General features: G+C 58.0%; 2 protein-coding genes across 2 annotated transcripts; one reads left to right on the top strand and one right to left on the bottom strand.

Annotated features, from left to right (window-relative positions):
- The first annotated feature begins 3,603 nt into the window (after positions 1–3,603).
- INPP5J (inositol polyphosphate-5-phosphatase J) lies at positions 3,604–13,764 on the top strand. Its single transcript, XM_006051029.3, has 13 exons — positions 3,604–3,790; positions 5,678–6,825; positions 7,178–7,294; positions 7,417–7,525; positions 7,722–7,838; positions 8,379–8,554; positions 9,314–9,425; positions 9,566–9,675; positions 9,821–10,004; positions 12,181–12,318; positions 12,476–12,553; positions 12,679–12,783; positions 13,001–13,764. Exons 1-13 carry the CDS (start codon positions 3,608–3,610, stop codon positions 13,508–13,510), a joined length of 3,087 nt encoding a protein of 1,028 aa, XP_006051091.3. The 5' UTR covers positions 3,604–3,607; the 3' UTR covers positions 13,511–13,764.
- A 114-nt stretch (positions 13,765–13,878) lies between these two features.
- On the bottom strand, positions 13,879–20,040 carry PLA2G3 (phospholipase A2 group III). The gene is made up of 7 exons (XM_006051028.3): positions 19,234–20,040; positions 17,675–17,807; positions 17,285–17,419; positions 16,668–16,975; positions 15,865–15,994; positions 15,639–15,755; positions 13,879–15,058 (listed from the first exon to the last, which is right to left on the bottom strand). The coding sequence occupies exons 1-7, from the start codon at positions 19,745–19,747 to the stop codon at positions 14,845–14,847; spliced, it is 1,551 nt and encodes a 516-aa protein (XP_006051090.3). The 5' UTR covers positions 19,748–20,040; the 3' UTR covers positions 13,879–14,844.
- Positions 20,041–20,366: the final 326 nt, after the last annotated feature.

Genomic DNA, 20,366 nt, shown 5'->3' with positions numbered 1-20,366 from the left:
ACTCTGTAGCATCCTCTACATCTCAAATAATTTCTCAGCTAGTGGCCTTCCTCACAGTGGGCCTGGGTCAGGTGACCAGGGAGCGAACCAAAGGTGGACAGACCCTTCTGTACCATTTCCATCCTCAGGTATCCTGGGAGGTGGATTGAGGAAGAGGAAGAAGAAAGTCTCTCCCTCCCTTCCCTGCTTCCGGGGGATTTACTCTGAGCTAAAGGGCCATGCGGGCACGTGTCCATCCTTTCCCAGCCAGAGCCTGGCACACTCTATCTTTGTACCTGCTTCTCTCTCTGCTTCCCAGGGCGTTTCTTCCCTTTTCAGTTTGGCAACACAGATTCTCCTCCAAAGAATGGGTTCACAGCTTCCCTGGTGGCTCAGTGATAAAGGATCTGCCTGCCAGGTCAGCAGACACAGTTCGATCCCTGGTCAGGGAAGATCCCACATGCCAGGATGAGGGGATGGGTGTGGTGGGGAGGGGTGAACTAGGCCTGGGAGCCACAACTACTGAAACCTGTGTGTTCTAGAGCCCACCACAACTATAGAAAAGCCTGTGCAGCAACACTCAGCACAGCCAAAATAAATAATAAACAAATTTTCAAAACTAATGTGGCTGAATCTTTTTTTTTTTTTTTTCGTAAAAAATGAAAGGGTTCAATGGAAACCTGTGTGGGGGAGAATTGTCCACCATCTACCTGAGAACCGCATGCCCTGTCCCCTCCTGGCTGGGTAATCCCTAGGGGGACTTCTTCCTCTGCCAAATGGAGATCTGATTACCAATCTCACAGGGTTACTATGGAGTGACTGAGCTAATGCATCAGCCACCTCCTTTCCTGTCCCTGACCCAAACAGCCTAGAGGGGAACACTAAGATTCCCAGGGGGGCGCGACGAGATGTACTCTCTGCCTTGGAACACCGCCCCCTACCCCCAGGAGTGAAGGATGGGAGCTGGGAGCCACGAGGTGCCTCCGGAGACAGCCGTCTCCAGGGGGGCGGTTCTCCCTGGCAGCTGCCCCCAGCCTGCCGCCCTGAGCCCTGGAGCCTGTTATCAACCTCCTTAGTCATCACGCCAGGAGCTCAAATATAGCTTTTACCCTGTTCCTTTCTCAGCCGGGGTCCGCCCCCCACCCCCTTCCCATGGCAAGGCCATGTCTGGGTCTCAGAGCCTCTTTTCCTTCCCCTCCCCAGGAAGACAACTATGCGGGGTCTGTTTCATCATCCACCAAATGTGCAGGTTAGAAGAGATGGTGGTGGTGGTGGTGGCGATGGTGACTCCAGGGCAGCTACCTTCACTGAGAGCTTGCTTGTGCCGGCTGTTGCTGCTGCTATTTCATCGTCGCTGCTGCTATTTCGTCACTCGGTCGTTTCTGACTCTTCGTCACCCTATGAACTGTAGCCTGCCTGGGTCCTCTTTCCACGGAATATTACAAGCAAGAATACTGGAGTGGGCTGCTGTTCCCTCCTCCAGGGCATCTTCCCAACCCAGGGACTGAACCTGCTTCTCCTGCACTACAGGCGGGTTCTTTACCATTGAGCCACCTGGCAAGCCCTGCTTGTGCCGGGCTCTGTGCTAAACCCTTCATATGTATTATATGGTTGAATTCTCATAGCAACCTTAGCAGGTAGCTCCTGTTTTTAGTCTGCATTATACTCAGAATCTGAGCGACTCTCCAGGTCGGTCAATGGCAGAGCCAGAAACAGAGTCCTCTGCATGATCTGAGAGATGGTGGAGACCCTGCAGAGGACCCCTCTGCATGCTTATTTGCCTGACATTTTCCTGGCTTTTCAAAGGCATTGATGTTCCTTTTATCAGCCCTGGTGGCTGAGCCTTAGGACTGGTTCCTGGGACCCGGATCTGTCCTCTATCGCTTCCAGGGTTGCAGCAGAAGCCAACTACTCCTGAGGGCCTCAGTTTTCTCATCTGTAAAATACAAGTCAGAGGGCTAGGCAGGGTAGGTTCCAAATTCCTTTCCATTTCTAGCGGCCTGCGCATGGCCACCACCACCTCCACACTCACCTCCTCCCTCATTGTCACTCCATCTTCACCTCCAGCTCCACCACCACCTCGTCTTCCGTCAACGTAACACCCCCCAATGCCTTTCCTGCCCACATCTCTCCTCCACTTTTACTATCACCCTCATCACCATCTCTTCATTCTGCCACCTCCACCATCACCAAGCTTTGCTATTACCTCTACCGTTGCCATGACCATCACCTCCACTATCCCTTCCAGCACATCATCCGTCCCATCACTGCCGCTCCTCCCCTTCCATCATCATAATTATGTGCGGTTTCCTCTCCACCCCTGCAGTCACCGCTGTCGTCACCTCCCCCATCACCACCCAAAGACAGCCTTTCTACCCCAGGACCCTACTTCAGCCTGGGTCTCTGCCTCTTCAAATTCCAGCCTCACAAAGACACTGGGCCCAAACTCAGACTAGACCAGGGACAGTTAAGCAGAGGCGAGAAGCCCATCCAGGAGAGGGGAAGGGGGCATCTGTCCACATGATCTTTTTGCAGGGGGCCACATGGGCCCATGAGGACACAGAGGGCAATGGTGGCCGGCAAGGAGCTCTGGGTGCAAAACCGAGCATTTTCTGCCTAAACGGAGGGAGAGCACTCCTTTCTAAGCAATCTAGCAGTTCTGGAGGAACTGAGATTTCAGGGACTGCTTAGCAGACAAGAGGGAGAGTAGGGAAGAGGCAGAAGCAGAGCCCACAGCCATATCCACCCAGATCTGAACCTTGTCACTCGTTCACACTTCTCATTGATTGATTGGTCCATCCACGCAGCCAACACTTCCCTAGGTGTGGGAGAGACAAGGCCCTGTGCTGGGTCCTGGCCAAAGAAGTTCCCAGGCCTGTTTTTGACCCTCTCACCATCTGTTTCCCACCGCTTGGCCGTTCTCCACCCTAGTCCCCTTCCCCCAGAAACCCCAATTGGCTCTTGTGGGTCACAGAGGCAGCTCTCTGTCCTCTCTGAGACTCAGGGGACCTCCCCAGCTCACCAGATGACCTTGAGAAAGTCCCTCTCCCAAGCCACACCCAGTGAGTCCTGGAGAAGGAAAGCTGAGAGGAGCTGTGGGGACAGGTGGGAAGGTGTCTACAGAAGAGGAGGGGCCGGTGTTGAGGCTGAGATGGCAAAAGGGCTCCAGTTGCTGGAGCCTGAGTGTCTGGTTCTGGGATGGGAAAGATAGAACCAGGAAGGGGGCCAGGCACCAGGGTCTGAAAATGGGGCAAAGGTGGGGGCCAAGGCAAGCCCTGAGTTGGCAGGGAGTCAGGAAGGCCACAGGATCAGGGCCAGGACCCTGGTGTCTCCGAGGCCCTGGAGAGGGGGCTGACCCTGTGAGTTACCTTACCCTCAGGTATGTCAGCGCCCCTCCCTTGAGCAAGGGCTGGCCAGGCCTACTGGAAGGAGGGTGAAAACAAGAGAGCTTCCACTATGCTGGGACCTGTGCCAGGCCCATGGGCCCACTCCCCACCCTTTCCTCTCCTACCAAGACCATTCCAGGTTCAGCAGCCAGTCCCCAGGGGGTAGGCCACCTTGCCCGACCACCTATAGGTTGGAAAGTGGGTGCCTGTGCCTTTAAATTCTCAGCAGGTTGAACCGACTGATGACATCACTGGTTCCCGGGAGCGGAGGAGCTGGAGCTGGAGCCGGGAGGGAACCTGGGGCTGCCTGGGCTGCAGACATGGAGGGCCGGGGCGACGGTGGCAGCAGGAGGCCAGGGACCCGGGCTGGCTTGGGCCCCCTGCCCATGCCCCATGGGATTTCACAAACTGGGGCACCCTCCAAGGTAAGACCCCTAAAGCTAGTCTCCCCCATTCCTGATCCTTGGTCCCATACCCCACACACATTGCAGGCACCTTGGTGCCCCCAACTGAGGGGCTGTCATTCTCCTCTGCCCACCAAGCAGGGACTGGGCAAACAGGGTACCCTAGGGTCTGAGGAGGTAGCGATGGGACACCCAGAGAGAGATGGAGTTAGCCATCTCCAGGACCCTATGGGAGAGCCCTGAACTGGGTATCAGGGGACCCAGCCATGCTTCAGCTTTGCTGTGTGACCTTGGGCAAGTTGCTTGTCTTCTCTGAGCCAATGCAAAATGAGGAGGCTTGTCCCTGAAGACTGAAACTGTGACATCTGGGATGTCTAACTTGTTAGTACTGGAGGCGGTGTGGTGTTTAGGGGGGGTGTGGAGTGGAACACTAGAAACCTAGGAAGACGCCCAAAATGCAAGCCTCAAAGATCTGAGTTTGGGGACAGAAGTGGAGACGGTTTCAGGTTCTTTGAACTGAAAAGGATGCGGGATACAGGCAGGACTGCATCTCTGGAGGCAGGGATGGGGCCGCCCCAGGGTGAGTGCAAACCTTCATCTGCCCTCCCTGGCAAAGGACACTTCATCCTGACTTCTGGAGACAGGGGCATCAGAAACAGGACAGATGGGAAAGGGAGAGGGCCTCCCTGCTGGGCCCAATGCCCCCAACTCCACTGCCAGACAGGAAGAGGGTACTTGCTGGCCTGCTCTCCCAGGTGAAGTGACGAGGGTAAGAGGGTAGAACTTGCGCACAGACGTGTGGCACCGGGATCAGCAGAACCCTGGACTTGCTCTGGATGTTGAAATCACACTTGGGAGGATGGACAATTCCCTGGAGCTCAAATGCGATCCTAGCAAATGAGCTCAGAAATGCAGAGAGGTGAGACCGGGCTCCCCAGGATCAGTGTGGCCACGGACCCTTCACCAGGTTCCTTCACTTTACAGACAGGGAGACAGAGGCCCTAGTCAGGGAAATGCTAGCCTACGGTCACACAGAGCTGGGCTTGGGATCAGCCAGTCCCAGCAGGGCTCTTGCTCCTGCAGGGGATCTAGGAACAGGTAAAGAGGACAGAGGGGACCATGACCAAGGAGTTGGGGATGTTTGCTGGGGGAGAACATGAGGGTTCCTGGGTACAGTGGAGGAAGGGGGGCTGTTTAACAGGCTGGACCCAGGATATCCAGAGTGGGCAGACCTGGGGGGTCAGATCAGTAGCCCTTGGCCAGGCGAGCAACACGGACTGTAGGGGGAGTGGGGCAGTGCTCAGGGAAGCTGGCTCCAGCCCCCCAACATTCCAGGGTGGCGAGGGAGCAGATGCCAGCCAGGAGGTTAAGGGGAGCCCTCAGGCCCAGGCTTACACTCTGCTTCCTGTAAGTCGGGGATTTTAAACTCTGCGTCTATGAAAGAGGTATCACAGGTGAGGGAGGGGATAGGTTTTCATGTCCTGTTTCCTTTAAAAGAGAAACTGATTCACAGCAGAATCGATTGAGGTGAGAAATTAGGAAGAACTTCCTCAGAAATATATGCCTTTTCTAGCTAGACAGAGTCTGCTATGATCTCTATGGAATGGAGGATTGCTTAGGGTTGGTTGACCCTGAGTCTCTGCCTGCTCCTATACAAGATGGGGGTTTCCCAGGTGGTACTAGTGATAAAGAACCCACCTGCCAATGCAGGAGACGTTGAGACGCGGGTTCGATCCCTGGGTCGGGAAGGTCCCCTGTAGGAGGGCATGGCAACCCATTCCAGTATTCTTGCCTGGAGAATTCCATGGACAGAGGAGCCTGGTGGGCTACAGTCCATGGGGTCGCAAAGAGTCAGACACGACTGAGTGACTTAGCACGCATGCGTACAAGATGGACTCACGTTTTCAGCTCCCAGCGAAGAAGTCAGCCCCAGTGCCCTTGGAACCGCGGTTGGCTCTGACGCCTGTGGGACCACGAGCAGCAGTTCCACCTTCCTCAGAGGGTCCAAGGCTGGCTCTGGTGTCTCCCCGACCCATCTTGGCTCCAGCGTCCACCCCTGGAGGGAAGAAAACAGCTCCTGCCCACCGCCGCTCCGGCCTAGCTCCAACATTCATGGGCCAGTTGGTGATGTCTGCCTCGGCTGGGCCGAAGCCTCCTCCTGCGACCTCAGGCTCAGTCCTGGCTCCGACGTCCCTGGGGCAGCTCCTGATGCCTGCCTCAGCTGGGCCAAGGCCTCCCTCAGCTACCCCGGTGCCTAGGCTGGCTCCATTGTCCAGGGACGAGAAGCAGGTGCCACCTGCCTCCATGGGACCCAAGCCAGCACTGGCTGCTTCAGGCCTGAGCCTGGCCGTGACATCTGAGCAACAGCCCCCACAGCCCCCCTCCAGCCCTTCCCCAGGGCCCAGTCCAGTTCTGTCGCCATCTCAGGAACAGCTCCTGTCTCCAGCATCCATGACACCAGCCCTGGCCTCCACAGGATGGACACCAGCTAAACAGAGGGACGCTCCAGCCCCTAGACCTCCCCCCCAATCTGAAGGGCATCTCCCGGCCCCAGCTCAGGCATCTGGTGCTGTGAGCTCCCCATCCTTGATCCAAGCCCCCCCAGATCCTCGGGTCTCCCCCTCCTTCAGAGCCCGGCCCGAGGTCCCCCGCAGCAGCCCTGAGGATCCTGTCTTGCCCCGGCCACCCCAGACCCTGCCCCTGGATGTGGGCCAGGGTCCTCCAGAGCCTAGCACTCGCTCCCCGGGACTTCTGTCCCCCACCTTTCGGCCAGGTGCCGCCTTAGCCCAGACCGTGCCCCCACCTCTGCCCAAGCCACCTCGGTCTCCCAGCCGCTCCCCCAGCCGCTCCCCCAACCGCTCCCCAGGTGTCCCCCCAGCTCCTGAGATGGCCCTCCCTAGGCCTAGCAGCCAGGGTGCAGGGCCTGGTGAGCGTCTGAGTCCCAGCCTTCAGCCCAGAGAAACTCCGGTCCCGGTGACCACCTCCTCTTCTACACCCACCTCGTCATCCTCCTCTTGGTCAGCCCAGCCCACCTGCAAAAGCGACCCTGGCTTTTGGTGAGGGCCTTCTCCCGAGAGGCTGGCTGCCAGGGCTTGAGCCCTGAGACAAGCAATCCTCTGGTGGCGGGCCCTACTCTGCCCCAGCTGACCCCCCTGAGGAAGAGTCCCTGGGGTTGTTAGACCCACTCTGGGACCCTCAGAAGACAGCAGTCCCCTCGGAAGGGACTTGCCCACCCCCGCCTCAGTTGATCTCCCCTGGAGAGTCTGGTGGGAGGGGTCCTGGGCCCACGGTGGGTCCTTCTGAGGGCCTTCACCCACAGCTTGTCTCCCCATTAAGAGCCCTGTGGGAGGGAGCTTGAGGGTAAGGGGTGGTGCCCAGTAGTAACCCCTCCCGTACCCCCATCCCCAGGATCACTGTGGTCACGTGGAACGTGGGCACCGCCATGCCCCCCGACGATGTCACGTCCCTTCTCCACCTGGGCAGCACCAGCGATGACAGTGACAGGGCAGACATGATCGCCATAGGGTGAGGGGGCAGGGCGGGCGGACTCCCCCCTGAGCCCCTGGGGCCTCCCAGTCCCTTGCCCGTGGGAGGGGTTCCTAGGGAGCCCCCCAATCCGAATGCCGCCTCGCCATCCGCCCCCCCAGGTTGCAGGAAGTGAACTCCATGATCAACAAGCGGCTCAAGGACGCGCTCTTTACGGACCAGTGGAGCGAGCTCTTCATGGACGCTCTAGGGCCCTTCAACTTTGTGCTGGTAACGCCTCCCTCAGCTGCCCCCCTGGGAGGTGGAGACCCCTGGCTTCCCAGTACTAGATCTGCCATGACTCACTGTGGGGCCCGCTGAGCCTCTGTGGCCGGGTTCCTGAAATAGGAGGATGGAGGAGCAGACCTTTAAGGACCGGAAAAGGCGAGGGCGGGGTAGGAGCCGTGTCCTCTCGCCTCTGCGGCAGGTGAGCACCGTGCGGATGCAGGGCGTCATCTTGCTGCTGTTTGCCAAGTACTACCATCTGCCCTTCCTGAGGGACGTGCAGACTGACTGCACGCGCACTGGCCTGGGAGGCTACTGGGTGAGCGTGGAAGGGACCTGGGAGAGACCAGGGACCTAAGGGGTCTGTAGATTAGTCCCCGGCCCCCAAGCAGTGGCAACATCCCCTCCCCAAACTCCACCCCTTACTCTGAGACCTGCCTCTCCCCACCCACCGCTACCTCTCCTTTTCTAGGCCCCGCCCCTTTCTATAAAACTTTCCTAGGTGGCGAAGTGGTCAAGAATCCGCCTGCCAATGCAGGAGACACAGGAGATGAGGGTTCAATCCCTGGGTCAGGAAGATCCCCTGGAGTAGGACATGTCAACCCACTCCAGTAATCTTGCCTAGAAATTTTCATGGACAGAGGAGCTTGGCGGGCTTCGGTCCGTGGGGTTGCAAAGAATGGCCCCTTTCTATTCCCACCACTTCCTAGTGTTCCATTCCTTTCCTTAGAACCCACCCCTCTCCAAGCCTGCACCAGTCCTGAGCCACACCCGCTGACCACGCCCACCCCAAACCCCGCCCCAGGGCTCACCTCCCTGCCTAAGCCCCGCCCACGACCCGCCCAACCTGTCTCCCCAGGGCAACAAGGGTGGAGTGAGTGTGCGACTGGCTGCCTTTGGGCACATGCTGTGCTTCCTGAACTGCCACCTGCCGGCCCACATGGATAAAGCGGAGCAGCGCAAGGACAACTTCCAGACCATCCTCAGCCTCCAGCAGTTCCAGGGGCCTGGCGCTCAAGGCATCCTGGATCACGAGTATGGGCCTCTTGGAGCTTGGGTGGGGCTAGGGGAAGAGGCTGGAGAAGGAAGTGGCAACCCACTCCAGTATTCTTGCCTAGAGAATCCCGTGGACAGAGGAGCCTGGTGGGCTGCTGTCCATAGGGTCACACAGAGTCGGACACGACTGAAGTGACTTAGCAGCAGCAGCAGTGGAAGGGGAGTGGTAGGAACGCCCTGTAGGGAGAGGCGGGGCCTGTAGGGGCGGAGACACTACGTCTAGGAACCGGAATGTGGGAGGGCGTCCCTTATCCGCCTGCAATGCAGGAGACCCCGGTTTGATTCCTGGGTCGGGAAGATCCTCTGGAGAAAGGATAGGCTACCCACTCTAATATTCTTGGGCTTCCCTTGTGGCTCAGCTGGTAAAGAATACGCCTGCAATGCAGGAGAACTGAGTTCGATCCCTAGGTTGGGAAGATCCCCTGGAGAAGGGAAAGGCTACCCACTCCAGTATTCTGGCCTGGAAAATTCCATGGACTGTATAGTCCATGGGGTCACAAAGAGTCGGACACGACTGAGTGACCTTCACTTTGATCGGGAAGTGGATGGATCCTGCAGGATGGATCTTTGCTGAGGGGCAGGACCTTGCTGGGAGTCAGAACCTGACAACCCACCCATCCCCCTGTGTCATCACTGGGAGCAGCCAGCACTGTCAGGTTGGATGGGGGCAGAGAAGATGGAATTGGGCTCTTCTTCCCATGGACCCCGCTGACCACCCCTCTTCCCTTCCTGGAACAGCCTCGTGTTCTGGTTCGGAGACCTGAACTTCCGCATCGAGAGCTATGACCTGCACTTTGTCAAGGTTGCCATCGATAGTGAGCAGCTCCACCAGCTCTGGGAAAAAGACCAGGTGGGGGAATTTCAACCTGCACCCCAAACCCCAAGCACACAGAACACGCCCTAGGACCACCTGTACCCTAGACAATGGTCCTTGCCCTCACCTGCTCTGCCCAAGCTCTTGTCCAATTCTCTGCTTCTGGACCCTCGCAGCTCAACATGGCCAAGAACACCTGGCCCATCCTGAAGGGTTTCCAGGAGGGGCCCCTCAACTTTGCACCCACCTTCAAGTTTGACGTGGGTACTAACAAATATGATACCAGGTGAGCTCAGCCCCAGGATGAGAGATGGGGATGTGGGCTGAGACAGGATAAAGGGGATAAAGGAATACGGATAAAGGAGAGGAAAGGGGAACAGGGGGGCTCGAATCACGGCCCCTGATTCTCAGGCTACCCCTGCCCATCGCAGTGCAAAGAAGCGGAAACCAGCCTGGACAGACCGTATCCTGTGGAAGGTCAAGGCTCCAGGTGGAGGTCCAAGCCCCTCAGGAAGGGAGAGCCACCGGCTCCAGGTGACCCAGCACAGCTACCGCAGCCACATGGAATATACCGTCAGTGACCACAAGCCTGTGGCTGCCCAGTTCGTCCTGCACGTGAGTCCTGGCCTCCCCTCATGACATCCCCAAGCCCGGCTCAGCATCCCACTGCCCATGGGTAACCCCAGGCCCTCACCACCATCCACTTATCATAACAGACTGGGAGTGGGATTATGATCTCCATTTTTAGATGAAAAAACCCTGAAGCTCAGAGACACAGCATCCGTTTCCTAGGGTCACATAGTTAACAAAGGGAAGAGTTAGGATTTGAACCAAGGCTAGGCTGATTTCAAAGAGTATATCTTTTCCATTCATTTCTAGCTCTCCTTTTCCAAGAAATGGTTAGGGCAATTGTGTTAAAATTCACATATACAGTAAGACAAGCAAACTCAAAATATATACTCAAATGTCATGTAGTGTTCATTCACATTCATTTATTTACCATATGTGGTGGGGAGAGGGAGTAGAGATATAAAACAATACACAGCTAGACTTTGAATAGTTACTATAAAATTTAGCTTTGTGTTTGGATTGAGGCCCCTACTTGCGAAAGTAAAGAGGGAAAGTCCAAAATGTCAGAACTGGATCTTAGAGATCACATGATCCAACTCTCTGTTTTTTGTTTTTGTTTTTTCAGGAAAACGGAGGCCCTTAGTGGGGTAGGCATGAGCCCCAGGTTGCACGCAGGCTCAGCGGCACAGTAGGGTGGAGCCCACTTTCCAGCCCTGAAACCCAACTCTGGGCTCTCCGATTCTCTTGATCTGATAAGATGGAGCCCAGCAAGCTAAAGAATATTTTCCCAGCTAACTTTGTCATATGATCAGTTGGCTGGACAGCAGCCAGTGTCCTCAGCTAGAAATGGAAATCTGCCTATGTCTGGCCTCCCGTGACCTTTGGTAAAAGCCGTGAATGTGAGGTTTAATCCCCAGTTAGGGACCTCACCTTGAGAACCACTCCTTTTGGGTGCTCTATCCTGCATTCTTTATCTAGAACTCTCCCTTATAAAACGTTGCCTCTTGAGTGCCTTCTCACCTCCTCCTCTGGCTTTGCACCTGAGCCTGTGTAGGATACGTCAATGTGTCATCCTTTTGAATGTACTGGTAAGCCCCAAGGATGTCCACATTCTCCTCCTGGTTTCACTGATGAGGGAAACAGAGCCCCAGAGAACTTCAGTCTCTTAGCCAAAGCAGCACAGAACAGAGCTCAGCAGGAGTTTTGACCCCGCAAGACCCTGGAGGGTGTTTCCAAGACCCCAGCCTGGCCACCCAGCCTGGTTCCTGCTGTCAGGAACCCAGGGGCAGGGAGAGGAGGTGCTGGTTTCTTCTGAAGCAGCTTGGCTTAGAAGATAAGGTGGGGAAGAAAGTGGAGACCAGATAAACAGGGGAGCCAACGAAAGCCTGAGGCTGGCACCCCCTGAGTCGTTCCCCAAGGTACAGAGCTGGAGCCGGCACCCTGGCCGCCTGCCACCCCAGCAACCTCATCCCCATGGTGACCCCCTGATCAACCCGGGGTGACCCTTGGAAGAGGAGACTCATGGTTACCATTTGTCTCTACGGACTGGTAACAAACAAGGTTCATAGTGGTCCCTTAGTACAGGTGGGGAAGCTGAGTCTCACTTAGGGTGGCTTGGGACTTACCTGAGGTCATGAGCAGGTTAGTAGCAGAGCCCAGAAGGTCTTCAGGCTTCTCCCCAGAGCTCTACTTGCCAGCTCAGGGGTGTTCAGTTTACCCCAGAATATCCAGGGCATCGTGGGACTTTACCTGTCTCTTGTTAGCGTATAAGTGAGTCATTCATTGAGCACCTACTGTATATTGAGACGTTTATAGGATGCTTTATATGGTATCTCTCTGAATCTGCAGAGCAACCCCAAGAGTTAAATGTGATCCATCAGAGTTTGCAGACAGGAGCCCAGGTATTCAGAGAGGTCAAGAAACTTACCCCAGGTCACACTGCATGCCTGTGGCAGAGCCAGGGCCAAGCCCACAGTCTACCAAGGGTCAAAATTGTGTTCTCATTCACTCCTCACAGAGGCTAAGGACAAAAGGAGCCCTAAGCTGGGAGGCAGGAAGCCTAGCATTTATCCTGGACCTGCTCCTCCTCCTGTTTCCCGGTCGGTGCAGCGGCCTCAAAGGCCCTTCATCTCAGCCTATCTGTGCCGACTGAGGCCCAAGGGCTCTAGGTGCAGACAATGCTAGAGGGTCTCCCCTGATGTTGCCCCCTGCCCCTGGGCAGTTTGCTTTCAGAGACGATGTGCCTCTGGTGCGGCTGGAGGTGGCAGACGAGTGGGTGCGGCCAGAGCAAGCCGTGGTGAGGTACCGCATAGAGACGGTGTTCGCCCGCAGCTCCTGGGACTGGATTGGCTTGTACCGGGTAAGAAGGGCAGGGGCGGTCAGCAGATCGGGGAGGGAACTTGGGGCCTGAAGGGGCAGCCAGGGACCCATACAGGGCTTCTCCAGAGTTTTATGTCACCCAGGGAGGCTGCTAGGGTCACCGTTACGGGTCACGATCCTGATTGCTCTCGCCCCAGGTGGGTTTCCGTCACTGCAAGGACTACGTGGCTTATGTCTGGGCCAAACACGAGGATGTGGACGGGAGCACCTACCAGGTATTTAAGGGGAGGGGGAGAGTGGGAGGAAGCCCTCATTGCCCTTGGGGCTCAGGATTCCGTTTCATGGGTCCTGAGGCTGCCTCCCTCACCCCAACCTGGGCCTAAACCTCCCGACCCACCAGGTGACCTTCAGTGAGGAGTCACTGCCCAAAGGCCACGGAGACTTCATTCTAGGTTATTACAGCCACACCCACGGCATCCTCATCGGTGTCACTGAGCCCTTCCAGGTGAGTGGTCCTGGCTGCAGCGTTTGGGGCTGGGGGTGGGGAGGTGGCGCCAGAAGACTGTTCAGATCCTCTAGCGCCTCTGCGTTCTCTGTGAGCTCTACAGTAGCCTGACCTTCCTGGGCCTGCCAGTGGGGAGGGCGGGAGGAGTTCCCAGAGGCCTCCATAGCCGGTTAGGGAGAGGGGCACCCCAGTGAGCAGCCTCGCTCCCCGCCCCCAGATCTCGCTGCCTACCTCGGAGCCGACCAGCAGCAGCACAGACAGCTCGGGCGCCAGCTCGGAGGATGAGGATGACAGCACCCTGGAGCTGCTGGCACCCAAGTCCCGCAGCCCCAGCCCCGGCAAGTCCAAGCGGCACCGCAGCAGGAGCCCAGGCCTGGCCCGCTTCCCCAGCCTCGCCCTGCGGCCCTCGTCCCGGGAGCGCCGGGGCACCAGCCGAAGCCCCTCGCCCCAGAGCCGCCGCCTGCCCCGGGCAGCCCCCGACGGGGCCGGCAATGGTGGCAGCCGGGGCAGCAGTGAGGAGGGGCCCCCTGGGCTACCGGGGGCCTGGGCCTTCCCGCCATCTGTGCCTCGAAGCCTGGGCTTGCTGCCTGCCTTGCGCCTAGAGACTGTAGACCCCGGTGGGGGTGGCTGCTGGGGACCTGATCCGGAGGCCCTGGCCTCCTCTGGCAGCCTGTCTCCCAGCCCCCAGGGTCGGCAGGGGCTAGAGGAGGGGGGCCTGGGGCCCTGAGGGTGGGGTGGGCTGGCGGGCCCAGGGGGCCCCCACTCTGCCCCAGTCTTCTGCAAACCCGCCTGCCTCCCACCGGCTGCTGCTCCAGCTTGATCTGCACCTGCCACTCTGTTCTGGCCAGGGGTGGTCCCCCGAACTCGGTCCTGGCACCTCAACTGTGACAATCAGCAAAGCCCTATCCTGGCCCCCATCTGGGATGGGGGGGCGGAGCAAACCCAGAGGTCATTGTTTAGGAATTAAATTCTCCAGCTTCACTCCCGACTCCTTCCTAACTTGCTAGCAGTCTGGGGTAGGGAGCAGGTGGTCGGAGGAAAGGACTACAGAAGCGAGAGGATGACAGGTCTGACAATGACTAGGCACCAGCTGTATACGTTACACATGCCATCTCCTTTAATCGGCACCATAAGCCTGAGTTGTGGCACTGAGTTCAGTGCAGTTCTTAGCCCCATTTCACAGATGAGCAAACTTAAGCCTCCAAGAGGTACTATGAACCTTTGCAAATCTGTTGTCTTAAGTGCAGTTTGGCTGGGTGTTGGAGGGAGAGAACATTTACTGGGTGCTGAGTGGAGTTGGTTCACTTAATCCTCAACAACCCTATGAGGTAGTTCCTGTCTATACCCCCGTTTCTCAGAGGAGGAAACTAAGGCTCAGAGTGAAGGAGGTCTCTTGCCCAAGGGCATAAGGAAGATCTGAATTTACGTTTAGAGCAGAAAGAATGGGCCAGGGTTGGGCTGGAAAGGGCATCAGATCAGATCAGTCGCTCAGTCGTGCACAGCAGCTGTTAATAGAAGGGGTCCCCTGAGGAGGAGGGGAGTTAAGAAGCCCCTCTCTAGCTCCCCCATCCTGTATTCAGACACAGGCACTTCTGTGACATCCCTCCTTCACCACCCTCTGCCCCCAGACCTCAGCAGGCAGGCTCTGGGGTTTTCCTGGACAGCTCTTTTGAGACGTGTGTTAATTCACAGCACGGACATATGTGTACCTCCTCCTGGTACCTCCAGGGGCTTCTGCAATGTTACCCTCTCCTCTTTCCCATCTGGTTGTTAACTCCCTGGGAAGGCCCAAGCCTGGGGCAGCAAAATGAGCCTCCTGAATACCACATCCAAGCACAGAGAGGTTGTGTCACCAGCCCAAGATCACCCAGCACAACAGGAGACATGGTCCAGCATTTGGGCCTTGGCCCCCCCAACCCTACCCATGGGGCCCTCTGTCTGTCCACAAGAGCCTGTCCACGCTTCAGTCTCACAATGGAGGGAAAGCTGAGACCAGCCCCCTTCCCAGGGCCCAGCAAAGCCCTGGGTCCGATCTAGTGCCCAGGAGAACAAGAAATGAGGTCACTGGTTCCAGGGTTTCTGCTGCCCTTTGGGTCCTCCGGCTCCCTGGGTCAGCTGCAGGCACCGGTCGTAGAATGATGTGGGGGCCTTTGGGTGCTCTGAAGGCCTTGCCTGCCTGTGGTGTGTGCCCGACCCCTGGAGCTGGTGTCGCCTCTGCTGAAGTCGCCGCAGGTGCCGAGCTGCCACTCTGATGGCCCTGGGGTCACTGGAACAGCTGTGGGACAGAAGAGGGGGACAGGGGGTCATAGCTGGCAAGAAACCCACCCTGCTCTGCACACAGGGCAACCAAGGCCCAGAGAGGAGCAAGGATGGGGCTGGGGTGGGGAGTGGTTATACTTAGCAGGGGGCAGAATAAACCTAATCTGGTACCTAGAGGCCGGGGTTCTACCCTAGATGACTGCAGAAACCTGGGCCACTGAGCCTTAGTTTCCCTACATATGAAATAGGAAAAGTAACAAGGAGTTGGTTTTGAGGATCAGAATCGAAATGATACTGTGGCTTAGGAGGAAGAGTTCAGGAGGTGCTTCACTAGCTGTTCTGCAAGGCCTTGCCTACGTACATCACACACAACATGCCCTGGTGTCTACCTCCATTTCACAGGTAACGAAATGGAGGTGTGGACAGGGGATTCAGCTGGCAAGATCACACAGGAAGTAGAAGATGGAGCTGAGATGCAACCTATGTGGGCCCCTGACCCGCTCTATCACCCTCTCAGCCCAGGTGCATAAAAAGGGGAGAGGCAACCCTCCCCCTTGGAGAAGACCCCCGTCCCTCCTGGCCCCGCTGTCACCTACTCTTTGACCTCAGCACAGTCCAGCGGAGGGGCAAGTTTGAAGCAGGTCATGCCCAGCAGCTCCCGATGCATGATGGCGCCCACAGGTGGGTTGTGGAGCCTCAGGAAGCGGGCCAGCCTGAGGGCAGAGGCAGGTTCAGACTGGGGCAGGGCCTTTCCAGCCTGGAGTCCCTTCCCAGTGGCTGGCAACAGGCAGCCCACCCCCCAGGGGTGTGAGCAGGCCTCACCGGTGTGTGCAGTTGCAGTGGAAGAGGGGGTCCCCGGCGCTGTTGAACAGCTGGAACTTGGTCTCCTGGGGCCCGATCTGATGCTCACACCGGTCCAGGCGGTGGAAGCTGCGGCAGGCCTGGCGGACGCCTGGGGGCAGGGGCAGTGGTGAGGGGATCCCCGCCCACATCGAGGTCTCACTGGTGCCCGCTGCCCTCTGGCACAGGCTCAGTCCTACACACACAGTGTCCCTTCATCTGTCCTCTGTGCTCTCAGAGTGCTTCACACGTAGAGGAGACACACACACACACACACACACACACACACACACACACACACACGGAGCAGCGCTGCCATGGGGGAAGCCCAGAAAGGTAAGAGTGCTCAGAAAAGGTTTCCTGGAGGCAGAGGCTGCTAAGCTGACGCTGAAGGAGGAAGACTCAGGGAGAATGCCCCAGGGAACAGGAGTGACATGCACAAAGGCCCAGTGGTGGGAGAGAGCAAGTGGCTTCAGAGGAAACAAATCCAGTTTGTGAAGGTGGAATTTTGACTGGGGAGTAGGGTTTGCAGGGCCAAAAGACCCAAAAGACCAAAAGACCCCTGGGTGCTGGAACACCGTGGCGGGGGGGCTTAGCGGGGAGTCCCCTGGTCAAGATTGCAGCTTATGAAAATCCCTCTGGCTGTAGTGTGATTTGATGGGTGAAGTTGGGAGTCGCTGGAAGTTCAGAGCAGGAAAGGAAATAACACAGGGTCCCCCCAACCCCACAGAGAGGCTCCTCTTTACCTCAGGCGCCCCCAAAGTTAGGTTAGGTTCTGCACTCACCCTGAGGTTTTAAGCCACCCTGAGGCCCCTGGAGATCTGGATCGGTGACCTCCAGCTGGATTCTGGGGAGCATGGCAGGCCCAGGGGAGGCCACAGGGGCCTGGAGGGCTGTGGCCTTGGCTTGACTGGGGTGCCTGGACTCTTTCTGCTGTGATGGCCACTTCTGAGGATGCTGTATCAGCTGAGGCTGGCTAGGGGCTGTGTTCTGGGGGCTGGGACTTGAGGGGATGGCAGGGGAGCTCCAAGAGGCATTGTAGAGGGTCCTGGGCTGGAGACGAGCGAGGGGCACAGAGCCGTACCTTCTACACCTGGGAGGCAGCACACGGTGGCATTGGTCACCCAGAATCATCCCTCCCAGAAGGCCCCAGGCTCATCTCCATGGAGATCGGGGCTCTGCCAGTCCCATTCCCTCAGCCCATAGCCCACTGGGTTGTACGGGGCACCAGGGAATGTCTGTGTCCTGGGGCCCCCACCCCCTCCCCGAGGAGAGGACAGGGAGGACAGGACAAGACATGGTTCCCTGGAGGACGGACATACAGACAGGCCTCCCCCCCAGCCTTGGAGGCCCAGCTCCCCCACCCTGGCTGGGAAGGGGGTCAAAAGGGGAACCAACGTACCCGCCCCACCAGTACCACTCCACACAGGCCTCCTGCTCCTCCAGCACAAAGCAGGGGATTGCCAGCACGTTGAAGAAGACCACGCCCACGATGTCAGAGACGGAGTCCCGCTGGTTCTGCAGGCACTGCTGGAACCTGCCCCAGAGCTGGCGCTCAGTCCCCGGACCTGAGAGGGCTACCTGGCTCCTCTCCCAGACCACCCAGCTACCACTACCAGCCAGGTGACGTGAGGTCCAAGAATCCCACCTCCTGTTAAAGCTCAGCTTTCCCACTGCACAGGGGAGTCTGGCTGGCTGATCCTTTGGGACTCTCTGGAGCCCAGACTCTGCACCCAGTAACTGGGTAACCCCACCCCGAGCTCCCAGCCCTCCCTGCCCACCGCTAACTAACCTGGCGTCACAGCTGCAGTGGGAGATGGTGTGGAATCGGTAGTTCCGGATGCCGTAGTTGTACTGGAAGGGCGAGACCGTCTTGGGGCAGTGGTCATGTTCCTGGCAGCAGAGATCAGGGCCCTGGAAGACCCCTGCAGGGAGCAAAGGGGGCACTGGCTCATCGGTCCCAGGACCCTGGGCACCACATGCCAGCTCTGCCCACGTGGTGTCGGGAGCAGAGACACCTCTGTGTCGGCCTCTGTGGGACTCACAGTTCCAACACTTGAAGAGAACACCCAGGTACAGCCTATGTTGGGCAACGCCAAGTGCCAGGCAGCCCACCCAGGAGCCCTTGTCCATGGAAAAATCTTCCTCAGGAGAACAGGTGTCTGCCTCTAGAGTTCTCAGGCTCTCACCCCAAGTGAAACTCCAAAGTTCCGAATGTGTGTGAGATGGGAAGGCAAACAGCAGGATGCAACCTTGCTGGCACAGTGAGGCATTGTCAGGATGCCAACCTGCTCCAGTGTAAGCGCCAAGTCCTCCCCCAGCCCTCTGCACGTAAGCGCAGACAGCTGTACCGAGAAGTGCAAAAAAGCCATGCATGCTTTCCACCACCCGAGCAATAAAGCCCTTTGCTGAGCATCTTCCAAACGTCTGGCACTTCCCACCCCAGCACACAGCAGGCCTGGGAGGCAGCTGTCACTTTTACTGTCCAGGTTCAGAGAAGGGAAGTGACTCATTCAGCTTGCAAGGGCTGAGCTGGGATTTGAACCCAAGCCTTTGGGTCTCCTCTTCCAGTTGGCTGGGCATCCTGAGCCCATAAATCCTCCTCTTGGGTAATGGCTTTTTTGGCTCAGCCCAATCCATGGGCGCAGTCCATGGGGTCACTAAGAGTCGGACACAACTGAGTGACTTCATTTTCACTTTTCACTTTCATGCATTGGATAAGGAAATGTCAACCCATTCCAGTGTTCTTGCCTGGAGAATCCCAGGGACGGCAGAGCCTAGTGGACTGCCATCTATGGGGTCGCACAGAGTCAGACACGACTAAAGCAACTTAGCAGCAGCAGCAGCAGCAGCAACCTGGACAGCCAGCCCCAGCCAACCCCCTCCCTCAGATGGTGACTGATGATGGCTCCCAGATGTGAGTATGACATTTCCCATCTATAACCTCATTTGAGCACCTCACGATGAGGTTTATGGTCACCCCATTTTACAGGTTTCCCTGGTGGCTCAGCAGTAAGGAATCAGCTTGCCATGCAGTAGACACGGGTTCGATCCCTGGGTCGGGAAAATCCCCTGGAGGAGGAAACAGCAACCCACTCCAATATTCTTGCCAGGAGAATCCCATGGACAGAGGATCCTGGCGGGACAGAGGAGCCTGGTGGGCTACAGTCTATGGGGTTGCAAAGAGTCGGACACGACTGAGCATGCGCGCACATTTTCCAGCTAAGGAAACTGAGATTCAGAGAAGCTAAGTCGCTCCCTCAGGACACGCAGCCTGGGAGAGCGGATGCCAGGGCTAAAGCCTGCGCTTCCTCCCCCACCAGCCCCCCAGTCCACACCCCGAGGTCTCACCCAGCTCCGTGGAGTTCCCGGCAGAGTCCCCGACTCCACACCACAGCGTGCCAGGCATAGTCCAGCCCCTCTTCACCCGCTGGTGCCGGATGCCAGGCGCTCCACTCTGCCCTGCTGCTCGCTTCTCCCTGGTCCCTGCTGGACTCTCAGCAGGCCCTTGGCAGGCCTCCCACTGGCTCTGAAGGATGGCCAGGGCTCTCTGCAGCTCAGGTCCAGGGGTGTGGATGAAGGAGCCCCGGGTGAGCTCACCAGCACAGAGTGCACGGAAGGCTGCAGTGAGCTCTGGCTCATCCTGCCGGCTGCACACCTGCAATCTCCCGTGCCCATCCCAGCGGGCATGGAACAGAGCTAGTCCCTGGACATCCTTGCCCAGGAAGCTCAGGGACCCCAAAGGGATGCTGGCGGTGGGCCTGGCCAAGTGGCAGGAGGTGCTGTGCAAGTGGAGGGTAGGGGAGCCTCCCGGAACCACCCCCAGGAAGCTCAGCACCCCCAACAGTGCCACCAGAACCCCCATCCTGCCCAGGCCCAGCCAGACAAAGCCCTCGGGAAGCCTACCCTGGTGGGCCCACGAGGCAGCAACTCTGCGGCCGCGGAGCGGAAGCGGTGCCCAGCCGAGCCGGTGAATGGAGCTTTGGGAGGAGTAGGAAGGAGGCTGGAGTATGGGGTGATCCGGGGCTTGTAACCGAATCCACCGGCTAGGCAGGCCGCTGATTGGCTGAGGAGTGCACTTGCCGGGGCCCACGCCCCCACGCAGCTGGCCTTTCTCTTCCACGCCTTTCAGTCACCTGCCGCCGGCCCAGCCCTCCTGGATGGGAACGGTAGGAGCCAAAGCCCTGGGACCTGGGGCGGGGGACAGGAGGGGTGTCTGCGTCTCCCTGGGTGCTAGAGGAGTGTCCAGGAGCTCAGAGGAGGCTTCTGAACTTGGCCTCATCACCCCGCCTCAGGGATGGCTCCCACGCCTACCTCCGCGAAGCTGGCGGAAGGCCATGAGGCTCTGCCAAAGCTGGGTAAAGGAAACGAGGGCAGGGCTGGGGCTCTGTGGTCCCCCCTCATCCGGGAGCTCTGAGGCTTCTGGGAAAGGGAGCATCCATCCCCCGGCCAGTTGGGGTGCTCCCCCTGCCCAGTTCTGGTTC

This window comes from Bubalus bubalis, chromosome 17 (genome assembly GCF_019923935.1).
Source record: "Bubalus bubalis isolate 160015118507 breed Murrah chromosome 17, NDDB_SH_1, whole genome shotgun sequence".
In the NCBI taxonomy this organism is placed as follows: domain Eukaryota; kingdom Metazoa; phylum Chordata; class Mammalia; order Artiodactyla; family Bovidae; genus Bubalus; species Bubalus bubalis.
This window is presented reverse-complemented; position numbering and strand designations above follow the sequence as displayed.